Genomic DNA, 14,007 nt, shown 5'->3' on the forward strand with positions numbered 1-14,007 from the left:
AGAGAGTAAGAAAGTAAGAGAGAGTAAGAGAATAAGTGAGAGAGTAAGAGAATAAATAAGAGAGAGAGAGAGTAAGAGAGTAAGAGAGTAAGAGAGAGTGTGAGAGAATAAAAAAGTAAGTAAGAAATAGTGTGTGCAAGAGAGAGAATATGAAAGAATAAGTGAGAGAGTGAGCGAGAGAGAAAAAGAATGTAAGAGAGCAAGTGAGAGAGTAAGGGAGAGAAAGAGTGTGAAAGAGTGAGTAAGAGAGTGGGAAAGAGACAGAGCAAGCGAAAGAACGAGGGGAAGAGTAGACAGAGAGCGAGAGAAAGCTCCTGTGTCCTTAATCCTATTATCGGACTTTCTCAAAAGTCCTCTCCCCCCTCTGTTCTCCCATCCTTCCGGCAGCATTGGTCTCTTTTCCACCCTGTCTTTTCTCCGCGTTCGCTCTTCCCTCTCCCCCTGTCCCCTCTTCGTGCTGCTTCCCTTTTCGCGTCACGTCTCGTCTCCTCCTCCGGTTGCTACGGTTCGACAGGCGATAACAGCGGAGCTGTTTACATCGGTCACAACAACTGCGGCTCCGAACAAACTCTCTTTTCACCCGATAACACGGCCACGTGATTTATGGTCGCTGATAGTCACAGTGGGTCCGTTAATGCGCTGCGTTGCCCCGGCCAGTGTCTCGGAAATGCGTTATCCGGTTATTGGTATCAATAAGAAGACATCTGGACGGGCGATCGAGGAAAGTCCGAATCCGCGTGCACGCGCTCTGTGTATAGGTTAGGTTGTTGGCACGCGAAATGGCCGATTTCCCTCCGGGAGATTATTCGTGTTTCAACTTTTTCCCGAATACCTCGCGAACTCGAACTTTATCGAAGAGGGTAGTATTTTTTGGTCGAAGCATCGACTTTTTTTTCTACATCGTTTTATTTCGTTCCGCGGAGGAATAATTAAAAATTTTTCAAGTAACTCTCGTGCACGTGCTTCGGGAGATAAGTATTTGGAAATAAACCAAAGAGTACAAAACCCCTAACTTTGCGCCGACGGTGTACACTACGTTGTTACTATGCAAAATGGTCAATTTTATGGGAAGGTTTTAAACCTCCGTAACTTCGTTACGATTAAACTTTGTCAAGTAGTGCGGTATTTGGGGTAAAAAATCGGGGGTTCTCTACGATTCTTGTTTGTTTTTCAGGGAGGAATAATTGAACATTTTAAAACACCTTCTGCAATGTACATTAGATTGTTGACACCCAAAACGGTGGATTTTGTAGAGAGAGTTTAAACTTCCGTTAATTTCTTTACGAGTAAATTTTACGAATTACAATCTGATACTTCTTGTCTTCGAATCGAGAATTCTGTATCCTCTTCGTATAACCAAACACTCGAAACTGACAATTTTTCCATCTCAATTCGACGAATTTAATCCAGAATGGAATTAATTCACATTGTTCGAGAAACAGTCGGTAAATGTAAAACAAGAGGCAACAGAGCGTTAAGAAAGGAAGCTGTTGAAAGAATCTGTTAGAAGTCGTTAAAAGTCGGTAGGGAATTTAAGATTCCGATTTGAAAGATAGATCACGTTAGTGGCGTCACGGAACAATGGCGGTGGTCGGAGCCACTCGTCTTCCAGAAACTTTTCACCGTCCCCTCTAACGTCTCTGCTCGCGACTAATACACGATGAGAGGTAGCGGCGCGATAGTGAATATAATAACGAGATCCAAGTAAGGAAGAAGGTCGTCCTTCGTCGTGGTTTTGTAATACGGTTTGCTTTCAGGTGGTTTCCTCGGCGACATTGCCCTGCCGAATATCAAGTACGAGACGGAATGGCGACAGCAAAAGCTCAACAAGAGTTACCTCGAGGAGCTGGAGAAGTACCGGGACGAAGTCTTGAAAGAGGGTCTCCAGGTCGAAGAGGAGGGTCTCACAGGTAAGAAACTTTTCCTTCGAGCTTCTTTTCTTTTCTATTCTCCTCTCTTTTCTTTTCTAGCCTCTCTCTCTCTTTCTCTTCTTGTTGTTTTTCTTTTCTTTTCTATTCCTTTTTTTTCTTTTCTCCACCGCCACCGCGTCGAGCTTTTTCACGAAAAAAAAAAAAAAAAAAAAAAACGAGTATCGTCGATACGCGGGCGTGTGTGTATGTGTGTGTGCGTGAGCGGCGCTAGCGACAGGTGTCGTTTCAGAGATCCTTCAGTTTAAAAATGAGCACGACGCTAACGAGGCACATCGGGAGAACGACGAGATCGCGGCTTCTCAAGAGAAATCCGAACCAATTATGGTGGACCGGAATCAATACAGCATGGACGGCGACCTAGGGGGTGGATTCAGTTTTAACGCGAGGAACGACGACGCAGGGCCCGGCGTGAGGGACGAGGGCGTCGAATTCAGGTAGGGCAAACTCGGAAGAAGAAGAAAAAAAAATACAGAAAGAAAATTATTTTTACGCGAGAATTAAACGCGACGCGTGCACGCGACGACGACGTCGACGACGAGATTTTTCATTCCTCGAGGAGATACTCCGCGCGACGACGCGTCTCGAATGACGATTTTTCAAAAAGGAGACACACCCGAGAAAGCAATTAAAACGTGGAAAAAATAACCGCCGGAAGTTTTCTCGGTTAGAAGTTCCGCGGATGACTTCCGGGTCGTTGCTCTCGTGTTCCGTTGCGTTTCAGCCGATTTCGAAGTAATTACTCGTTTTCGAATCATACGTCCCTTTGTTTCGTTCACGCGGATCACGCGAATGTGCGAGGTACTTTGGATTCAGCTTCTTTTTTTTCTTCTTTCTTTGGATCATTTTCTCTCAAACTTCGAGGAATATTTTCCGAGTGGGATCTTTTCGTGGACAGGTGCGTTACAGTTTATGGAAGTGCGTTACAAACGTATAAAATTACACGTGAATTAGTTTCTCAACTTTTATAGCTGAGAGGGAATTTGTTTCTTATACGTGTATTTCAATATCGAATTGTAGAAATTATATTGCAGACGTATGAAAATATATGTAGATTCTTTTCTCGGAAATTTGTGATCGGAAGACAGATTTTCAGATGTGGAAATGTGTATTGTATTAGGTTGTTCGGAAAGTGTGTATTGTATTAGGTTGTTCCACTAGTTTTCTAAAATGGAGAATATATAATTTAATAAAATATTTATACGCTCCAAAAAAATCGTGTTTCCTTTTCACCAAAAAAAAAATGAAATGAAATGACTTTCCGAACGACCCAATAATATAGAATTATAGAATTGTATTACAAACGTATAAAAGTATACGCGAAATTAAATTTAAATCGAAATTTCACAGTGTACGATATTCGTTACAAGATCTATTTTCAGAGATTCCGCTGTCGTCTGTTATATTATACAATAAATTTTGTACGCGTTCACGGTAAGAGGTTCAGTTTCTGCAGTACGCGACGAAACGAACGACTTTAATCGGTGTCGATTTGTAGTGGCTATTGTCAGAAAACATCAACACCGCGAGTAACCAACAATAACAAAATTTATCTCGGACGCGATACATTTCTGCGTACGCCAATTATAAAATCGGGGTGATTTCCCTGTCTGTAATGTTAATTAATAGCGAACGATAAAACGAACGTGCGCATTGTTTCGTAAGCCACTCGCGTGTTTTATTGTTGTAACAGGAATTTCAAATCGTTATCGACGAAAAAGAATAAACGTTGCGAAAGTAATTTCGATTTGTAAGAAAATTTTTGCATACAATAATAATAATCATTTATTAGCGTAAATATGAAACGAAAATTTACATATAATAAGAAAAGTTAAACACATTTCTAAAAATATTGAAACAAAAAACACATTAATTTCACGCGAGTGTAATTATATTAAATAACAGAGCCACGTCCGTAGCGATCTTTTCTCACGCAATATGTTCGCGCATTGCACACGTAACCACAAATTTGTTCAAACTCTCAGATTGGAGTCGACGACTCAATCGACGAAGAAGAGACACTCCGCTCGAAAAAATCATCAATCGTCTCACACAATATCGACCGTGAACGCAACGAAATCGATGCACGCGTTTCCGAAAACGTCCCACGAGCTGAGCTCGTCCACCACGACCACCGAGAACACCAATCAAATGAAAGACGCAAACGTGGAGAACATCGAGGAAGCGTTCACCGTTCAACCGGAAACCAGCACGCAGAACGTATCGAAACGGCGTCATCGTCGTCATCATCGTAGAAGGTATGAATGAACCTTCATTTCTTAAATCTCAATTGTCAGTTGTACGTGAACATTACGCGTTTCGTCGAGAAGATGCGATACGTTTTCGTAACTTTTTAATTTTACGTGTACACGCGCACGATATACACAATTTCACATATACACAATAAAATAACAATGTTTTTCGTATCGCTGACCAGTGAGAGAAAAATCAAACTCGGCGACCCTTCTCTCGGACCAATTTAATCCGTCAAAACGAATATTTAAACGAGCAATGTATCAGTGCTTAAAAAAAAAAAAAAAAAATTATTAACGATATATACTTCTCTGATCAGAGCTGTGTTCTTAATATTAAAGAATAAGAAAATTTAATGTTCAGGCTAACCGTGGAAGAATATTGAAAATATCATTGTTGTAACGTATATTAGCGACGTTAAGTAAGGCGTTGGTGTTGCCCACGAAGAAAAATATATTTCACTTCGATTCCATCTATATATATATATATATATATATATATATGTATGTAGTGTGCTGGGAATAATTCTGTGGAGCAAAACACATTTATCAAGGAAAGTTGTCAGATCGATTCGAAAGGGTTTAAGATGCTAGTAGAAATTTACGATGCTCAGGATCTCCACTGGATATTAGTATTCGATAAGAGTGTAAAGGATGACACGGAGTATCGGGCAAGGTACAAATTAATGTGTTGCCACTCGATCGGGTTTCACATTCTCGTTTCACGAAAGCTACACCAACCGAATGCGAAACACGTAAACTAAATGGGATGTTTCTATCTCTTGTGCAACTACGTAGTACACGAGACGTAGCGTTTTTCTCATCTTTTCAATGTCCGCGTGAAAGTTTTATCAAAGATTTCGTGCTTTACATCCCTGCTCCGGTTTTGTCGAGTACAATTTTACCAGCCACGTTCTCGTAGCTTTTATTCCGTCTACTCGAGTTTTTCTTTTCTTTTTTTTTTATCTTTTCATGGTAATTCTCTTTGTAATTTACCAATTTGCGAATTTCCTAAATACTTTAATTTTACAACGGTGTCGGGTGCACACAATTGACTCGGTCTCAATTGAAACTGTTTAACACTTTTATAGAATAATATAATACTGTAAGTAAAGTTAATCCATTGGTAATCGATGTTAGAATTAGTCGCGATATCCATTTGCAATGGTCTTGTAAACGGCGAAAATTTATTCTCTATAATTAACCACGATCGAGTTCTATACGAGAATTGCATATTTAATATAGTGCTTAAATATAATGAATTTATGTAACAAATAAACATATAATATATAATATTTAATTCGTTTTATTTGATATTGAATATATTAGACGTAGCTTGTAAATATTCATTACCTGTTATTCGTTACGGTTAATACGTCGCGCGGGAGAAGTTGATCCGGTCGACAAAATTGTCGAATTATTTTAAGAAACAAACATTCATCTTCGAGATTCAATCGGGGGTGGAATGGCGTCGTTTTCAATGGAGCGATTGAAAATTGATGGATTTTATCATCGAATACGATGGTAGAAACTGTTAATTCGTTATTTTAATTGTCAAAAGAAAATAATCTTGTTTTTTTCGAAAAAAATTATCGAAATATAAGAAACAAAGTAGACCCTAAATTTGCTATTGTAGTCGATATTGCTCTTAAAAGAGATTAATTTTGTTTCTTACTAAAAAAAAATATTCTAAATATCGAAAGAAACAAAGTAGATCCTAAATTCGCTATTCTAATCGATATTACTATTAAAAGAGACTATAAAATATTTTGTTTCTTACTAAAAAATGATCAAAGTATAAGAAACAAGGTACTCTTTGAATTCGCTATTGGAATCGATACTACTGTCGAAAAAAAATTGATTTTGTTTCTCATTAAAAATAAAACTGTTCGAAATATCGTAAGAAACAAAGTTTAAGCTACTCGATACGTCGAAAAGCACGCCCAATAGAGCGATTAAGCGTAATACTGGTTTCGATGGTAGACTTCGCTCTTTTAACTCAAACTCTCCCCTATCGTCAACAATTTTCCACCGGTGGGGCTACTATGCCAATAACAATGGCCGTCATCGTAAAGCTGGAAAATGGGGACCGATACTGCCGGTCGGGCATTTTCAGCCCTTGAACTGCCAATAACCTGTCAACATCGGCAGTAGTGTATCTGACCGGTCGTAGATGTGTACGTGTATAGATTATGTGCGTCTCTGGTAGAAACACCATGGGGGATGAAGTCTAGAACAGGGAAGGAGCGTTGTATCGGAGAACTCTATTCGAGGAAATCCTTTTTTCGCTCGTACTTTAATAAAACTATGGCCCTCTGCTAACGTTACCGACTATTTTACAACGTCACGCCCCGAGCCTTAAAGTTATAACGAATAGCGGAACGTAAAAGTGCAACAGCCCAGCGAAACGATAAACAGGCTCACCAGCGATATATTTTACGCAAAATCACTTTACACGCGATTTCCTCGGCCTGGAAATGAAAAATGTGTGGATCCACGAAACGTGGATCGTTCCAAGATGGCAATATCACGTAATACAAAATGTTTCAAGATTACATCCCCAAGTTAACAATTTTACTATTTTCTTCAATTCAAATTACACCTTTCGTTCCTTAACGGTGACCGAAACGCGACGAAATTAATTCGAAGAAATAAAAATTAATCGTTTCAAAGAAATTGTTAATTTTATTTTATTTAATCAGAATTATATGTACACGATTTTTTAACCAAGATTAAAAGACGATAAGATAAATTCCGTGTGGTACATTTTGATAAGGAAATTACAGATTAAAATGTATTCAAATTTAGACGGATTTTTCGTATTGGTCATTCCTTTTATTTTTTGTTAACAATCTTCGATGAAAAACGCGGAGGTGGTCTCTAGCGATCACTGTGTATAGAATATTTAACCGTGTAACGTATCGAAAACGTTGGACAAAACGAATCGATGTTTAAACGGGCATAAATCTAGCGGTATCGAGACTCTGGCTTTTAAGATTATAATTTTAATACACGTACACGGTGTCCGACGATTTAATGCCGTGGTAACTCTCGATTAAAAAATGAATTTCCCGCTCGTCGTGCGAATTCTTCTGGCGTCCCGCCCGGAAATCAGTGTGTTTGGCATAGTATTTCAACGGGCGTTCCCCGCCACATTGAAACAGGCTTACGAAAGCGTTTGTTTATGGCCTGTATCCGACACCGTGAAACACGATCGCATTGTGATTCTCCAATGAAGCTACGGAGAGAATTCTCTCGAGAGGATCAAGTCGGACTCGATACCTTTGACGTGGTTAAACCTTGAATCCCTTGGAATTTCTACCCACGTTTCCACGTGACTCTGTTCGAATATGACCGTCTCGAAAGAAACGGTTGCGAACGGTAACCAAGGATCTTGTAATATTTCATTTGCGTTCCGAACGCTCGTTCGTTTTGTTTTCAGAAACGTGAAACCGGAAAAAATCTCTGGGACAAGTTTTCTCAACCGTTTCGGTAACAATGACGGGACTGATCGATACATAGCGCTCGAAATACTATCGTACGAGTTACTTTGAGGTTATGGAAATACCGACTGTTCGATTTCATATTTCAAAATTCGTTATTCACGAATTCATAATTTACAAATTGATAATTTATAAATTAGTAATTCACGAATTGGTAATTCATAAATTAGTAACTCACGAATTGGTAATTCATAAATTAGTAACTCACGAATTGGTCACTTAAAAATTGGAAATTCAGAAAATGGTAATTCACAAATTGATATTTCATAAATTAGTAATTCACGAATTCGTAATTCACAAACTGGTAATTCACAAATTGGTAATCCATAAATTAGTAATTCACGAATTAGTAATTCACAAATTGGTAATTCGTAAATTAGTAACTCACGAATCGGTCATTCATAAATTAGTAACTCACGAATTGGTCATTCATAAATTAGCATTTCAGGAATTGGTCATTCGTAAATTAGTAATTCACGAATTGGTAATTCACAAATTAGTAACTCACGAATTGGTAATTCATAAATTAGTAATTCTCGAATAGATCATTCATAAATTAGTAATTCACGAATTGGTCATTCATAAATTAGTAATTCACGAATTGGTCATGCAAAAATTGGAAATTCATAAATTGATAATCCAAGTATTGACAATTCACAAATTAGTGATTCACGAATTGGTAACTCACAAATGAATAATCCAAGAATTGGTAACCCACGAATGAATGATCCAAGAATCATCAATTCACAAATGAATACTCCAAGAATGTTCTCTCCAATGTCACAACCGGATGAATCTCACTACGTGGGCGATTTTGATAGCGATCTCCGTTCCAAGAACGAGCGCGGGAAAATTCTCGAGAGCAACGTTCCTCGAAACTCGATTCGCGATCGCACCTGCACGGTACACCTCGACGTTGCGAGTCAAACCTACATACCCGATTCGAATTTTCCTCTAAGAGACAACGTACGCAAAAGACGTAATCGCTCATCGGTAACGAAGTTTCGAATCCCGCGAATTCTTTCCGGCCTCTCGTCAGGATCCTCGGTTGTAAATTTAAGTCGGCTTTAAGCATCGGGCAAAAACGGTCGTCCAGGACGCATTAATTTCACCGTGGGTCCAATCTAATCGCGGCTTAAACGTTTTTCATCGAAGGATCCGTAAAAGCGATCGCGCCACCAGGGGGGTGACTTTGCCCTATCGATCTAGCTCTCTCCCCTTTTTTCTCTCTCTCTCTTTCCCTCTCTCTCTCTCTCTCTCTCTCCAGCTATCCACCTCCAACCCCGAGCAGTCGCGTTTCAACTTTCTTAGGGAACGAAGAGGCAAAAAGATGGACAGAGCGGGGGTCTGTGGGGTGGTCGTCGTCGTGAGGGCAGAGGGGACGAGAAAAATGCAAGAAGAGGGAGACGCTCGATACGGAGCGAGTGATTTATAGAGATCAGCCGTAGAAAATTTCGTATTCAGCGAATACGTTCGTCGATCGATAGAGGATCGGTTCACCGTAACTCATCATTTTCCGCTGTCCTCCGTGACTTCCGTTCTTGCGCGCGATATCTTCCTCGCGCTTCCCCAACGGACCACTCTTTCAACGGTGAGTTATCAGGGACACACCGAACGGGTTATCGCGGTCGTTGTCCGTCACCTGGACACTCGGACGGACGTGCGAAAAGAATTTAAGGTTCGTTTCGATGAACTCGATCCGAGTCGCGAGTCACCAAGCGACGAGGAGTCCTCGTAACGCGGACTCAATTCACGCGTAGAATTCGGAGCCCGAGTAATTCTTTGTGTAATTTATTTACGACACGCTGACAGCTGAACGTATATTTTTTACCGTGCTTATTTACAAATGGTGATTCTTCACTAAGAATACGAGATAATCGAGTAAGATGTATTCGGTTGTTTGGAAAAGGATTTCGATTTCCAAATTGGAGAATGTATAATTTAATGTCTAATCCAGAACTAACCCAGACTTAACCTAGACCTAACCTAGACTTAACCTAGACCTAACCCAGACTTAGCCTAGACCTAACCCAGACTTAACCTAGACCTAACTCAGATTTAACCTAGACTTAACCCAGACCTAACTCAGACTTAACCTAGACTTAACCCAGACCTAATGTTTATACACTCTAAAAAATCGTATTTCATCAAGAAAAAAACGAAATAACTTTCCGAACAACCCAATACATTACCGAAATCTTCAGTCTTGCGAGTCACTTAAACAAAAATTACATTCGTTACAATGACCCCATTTTTGAGCTACTTGTACCTTGTATGGACCATCTTTCCTAGTTATTGCTTCGTATTTTTCTATTTGTTCCTTTTGTCCTTATTTTTTCTTCGATTTGTATACGACACTTTGTAATCCGATACGAACGTAAACCCGGTAAAATTCTCGTAATATGCGTCGCGTGAACAATTTACATGATCGAATTGTTCGTTAATAGCGACTGTTGAACGTGCGCGAGGAGGAATAATTTTCAGAGCCGTTTGTTATTTTTACGAGCGAGCGAACACGTTGATAAATAATTTCGTAAGAGTGGTCTAGCGATCGAGCGACCTATTGTAATACGGATTAATATGTAACGGAAATTTTTGTAATATCGTTGTAATACACGTCGCGTTATTAATTCGACCGAATAATTTTTAAACGATTTTCAGATGCACAAGGACAATTGTACTTTCGCGTAAACAAAAACACTGTACCTTTAAACCGAATGAAATCGACGTTTACAAACGCACGACGATTAACTCCCCTGGAATCTAAATTACACGTTACTTTCGTTAAATTGTTCACCTCTCGCCGGTTGAAAAATTATTATCGCTTCGACCGCTTCACCGACTCACCCTAACGTTCGTCGAACAACGGAGATTACGCGTAAATAGCGATTAATTAATTGCTCTATGATTAATTAACCGCGGAACGTTCGCTCGAACGAATACTTAATCGAAGCCAAAGTACATAATTCCGATGAAATAAGCCACCGTGGAAAATCAACAATCGACCTTGTTAATGCTCGACGATCGTCCGGCACGGTGTTCGATTATGTTCGATAAGCTGTATCGAGAGCAGGAACAGTTGGACGCGATCCACACCGTGGATTGAAATAACTACGATGGAATTAAAAAAAAAAAAGAGAAAAGAAAGAAGAAAAGAAGAGAAAAAAAAGAGTTCCAGGCCCCTTTTATCATCGGTGATTGATGAAAAATCGTGAATCGTAGGACGCCAGGGAATCGGTGGATTATTTCGGTATGGCGAGGACACTGATATATTATATTGTGGTTTATTGCACGGTGGTTATAGGAGGGTTGCACGGTGGGGGAGAGATGGATCGACATTCGAAGGGGTGGTAACTAGCGCACGTCAGAGCTAATAGAATGATCTATGCGTCTCGCGATCGGTTGATTGAAATCCACGTCGAGTCGGGACGATGGTGTTTTCCCCAATGGAACCGAACCGTTCTGTGAATGCAGCGTGGAAGAGAAAAGGATGACATTTTGAAAAGGGTGCAGCCGCGAGTGCACCGAGTCGCGTGACTCCGCGGATGAATTTAGTTTACCACGCGGCGCGGCACGTAATAGAATTCGCGCGTTTTAAATTTAAAATTTTTTTCGCGAACGCGTGCCACCGGGAGTTCGCCAAATTCGAGGAACGTGAATTTTCTCGTCCTCTTTTTTTTTTCTTTTTCTACCCCTACTACTATCGTGACTTTTTGTTCACGATTCTCGAATACATCGTGAACGATCGTAATTGCCACGAAGGGAAATTTTGTTGTAATTATTATCACTGTATCGAGAGAACCTATTTTATTTTTTTTCAGTATACGCTGTAATTGTATTATTTATTTTGATATCGAGAAAATACATTCTCGAATATACTTCTCGGTTACGAGGACTGAAATAAATTGTAATAATTGAATGTACAACTATAATTTTTCTAAATTGTATTCTAGAAAATAGTACGATTATTTTATTTATTTTTAACACAGAGTACGAAATACTCTTTCGAATATATCGGTTACGATGACTGAAATAAATTGTAATAATTGAATGTACAACTATAATTTTTCTAAATTGTATTCTAGAAAATAGTACGATTATTTTGTTCACTTTTAACACAGTGTACGGAATACTCTTTCGAATAGATATCCGTTGTAACGAACGAAATAAAATAATAACATAAATTCGTCGAAGTTGTATTCCAGGAAATATTGGTTACATAGTGTTCGTCAATTATGCGTGAATTTTCTTCGCGTAGAAAGAGAATGTTTTATTTTTCTCGCGTTAATTGAATCCTATGATAAATTACGATCGTCGAACGAGTGAAATTAATTTAATGCAACACGGCCTGCTCGAAATAGTCGTATTTTAGAGAAGAAGGTGAAGACCCCGCGCAGTATCGAGTAACCGAGGAGGGATTCGTAAATTCGTTAAAGATTCTGGGACGGGTCATTACGTCTCTATGGGGTGGCGAATATATGAAATTCATTTCGACGGTGGTCATATTTCGTGACGAAATTCGCTGTTCGCGTGCGCGCGACCCAATAAAACGATCTCGAGTGCGCAGGCATTTGTCATCAATGAAAATGCGGTATTAACCCAAAATCTATTCATTGCAGTCTCTTGCGTCGAGGGCTTGTCAGACATATATATTATATTCGCTGGCAATAATCGTTCTATTTTAACGCGTCGGGGGTAAAGTATAATTTAATTAAATCAGTAATTGGTGAACAATTCGAAGGATATATATTTTACACGCAACCTCGATATATTTCGAATGCTTCGAATATATCCGATATTCGTCCGATTTTAAGCATTGATACCGTATGATAAACGTACGCGAAATATACATGCACTTACGCCAAATGAAATATTATCGATGTTTACCTAATTTACCCAAACATTGTCCCGCGCGTGTTTTCCATATGTTTTCTAGATTAATAGACACTGTGGGTAAAATTCGAAAGATCTATTTGGAAGCTTTTGGGAAATATTTGTAACAAATTTGAAAGCTTTTGGGAAATGTATGTGAGAAATTTGAAAGCTTTTGGGAAATATTTGTAACAAAATCTATTTGGAAGTTTTTGAGAAATATTTGTAACAAAATCCTTTTGGAGCTTTTGAGGAATATTTGTAACAAAATCTATTTGAAAGCTTTTGAAAAATATTTGTAACAAAATCCTTTTGGAGCTTTTGAGAAATATTTGTAACAAAATCTATTTGAAAGCTTTTGGAAAATATTTGAAAAAAATCTATTTGGAGCTTTTGAGAAATATTTGTAAAAAAATCTATTCGAAAGCTTTTGGAAAATATTTGTAAAACATTCTATTCGAAAGCTTTTGGAAAATATTTGTAAAAAAATCTATTCGAAAGCTTTTGGAAAATATTTGTAAAAAAATCTATTCGGAAGCTTTTGGAAAATATTTGTAAAACATTCTATTCGAAAGCTTTTGGAAAATATTTGAAAAAAATCTATTTGGAGCTTTTGAGAAATATTTGTAAAAGAATCTATTCGAAAGCTTTTGGAAAATATTTGTAAAAGAATCTATTCGAAAGCTTTTGGAAAATATTTGTAACAAAATCTATTTCGAGCCTTTGGGAAACATTTGTAACGAAATATTTGTATTGTACGAATACTGTCAAACCCTAAAATAATTTCATCGCGAACAGAATGGAACTGATCGATATGGAATATAATTTTCTTTCGCAACCACTTTCCTTTTACTGCGAAAGTATCAGCCACCAATGACTTTGCTACTGGCAAGACCCGGTTAATTCCTCTGAACCGGTAAGGGTTGGAAGTTTCGACGTAAGGATTTAATGGGTTTAGAGATTAGACCGAATTGCACGATTATCGTTACATTTTATATCCCGGACTGCATTTGTGGCTACCCCTACAAGATCGCCACAATCAAAACAATGGGCCGGGTTTTGTTGCTCGCGGTACTTGTTGTTAGACGTAGTTTTAAGCAAGACGTATAGCTGCGGACTCCGGATACTTCCCGAGGGCTCGTAACAATTAACCCTAAAGTCGAAGGAAATGCACTCCGGAATTTACCGAAATACTTTCTTCGAATGTTACGACCGCACTTTAGGTAAGAGACAACGAACCAGGAAATATTTTAAATGAAACGAAACGTCGATCGGTAAACAATTATACTCTACGTGAAGAATTTAATATAAATTACGTATTTTATCGCCAAAGTTACATATTCGAATGTTTCATCGAGAAATTTATCAATGGGTTTATAATCGAAAATTAGTAAGGAAATTATTTCGGATCTTCGCGTTCGTTGAATAATTTCTTTCGAAAATATTTTTCGT

The 14,007-nt window shown here is 38.6% G+C and overlaps 1 protein-coding gene across 2 annotated transcripts in view; it reads left to right on the forward strand.

Annotated features, from left to right (window-relative positions):
* Tok (tolloid-like protein 1 tolkin) overlaps positions 1 to 14,007 on the forward strand; it is a 105,699-nt gene that overhangs the window by 62,659 nt on the left and 29,033 nt on the right. For both annotated transcript variants that reach the window (XM_076306149.1, XM_076306150.1), the window contains exons 2-4: positions 1,758 to 1,910; positions 2,161 to 2,365; positions 3,914 to 4,186. In XM_076306149.1, coding sequence (XP_076162264.1) covers positions 1,758 to 1,910; positions 2,161 to 2,365; positions 3,914 to 4,186 — 631 coding nt within the window. The remainder of the gene's footprint in view (positions 1 to 1,757; positions 1,911 to 2,160; positions 2,366 to 3,913; positions 4,187 to 14,007) is intronic.

This window comes from Ptiloglossa arizonensis, chromosome 3 (assembly GCF_051014685.1).
Source record: "Ptiloglossa arizonensis isolate GNS036 chromosome 3, iyPtiAriz1_principal, whole genome shotgun sequence".
NCBI classification, from domain to species: domain Eukaryota; kingdom Metazoa; phylum Arthropoda; class Insecta; order Hymenoptera; family Colletidae; genus Ptiloglossa; species Ptiloglossa arizonensis.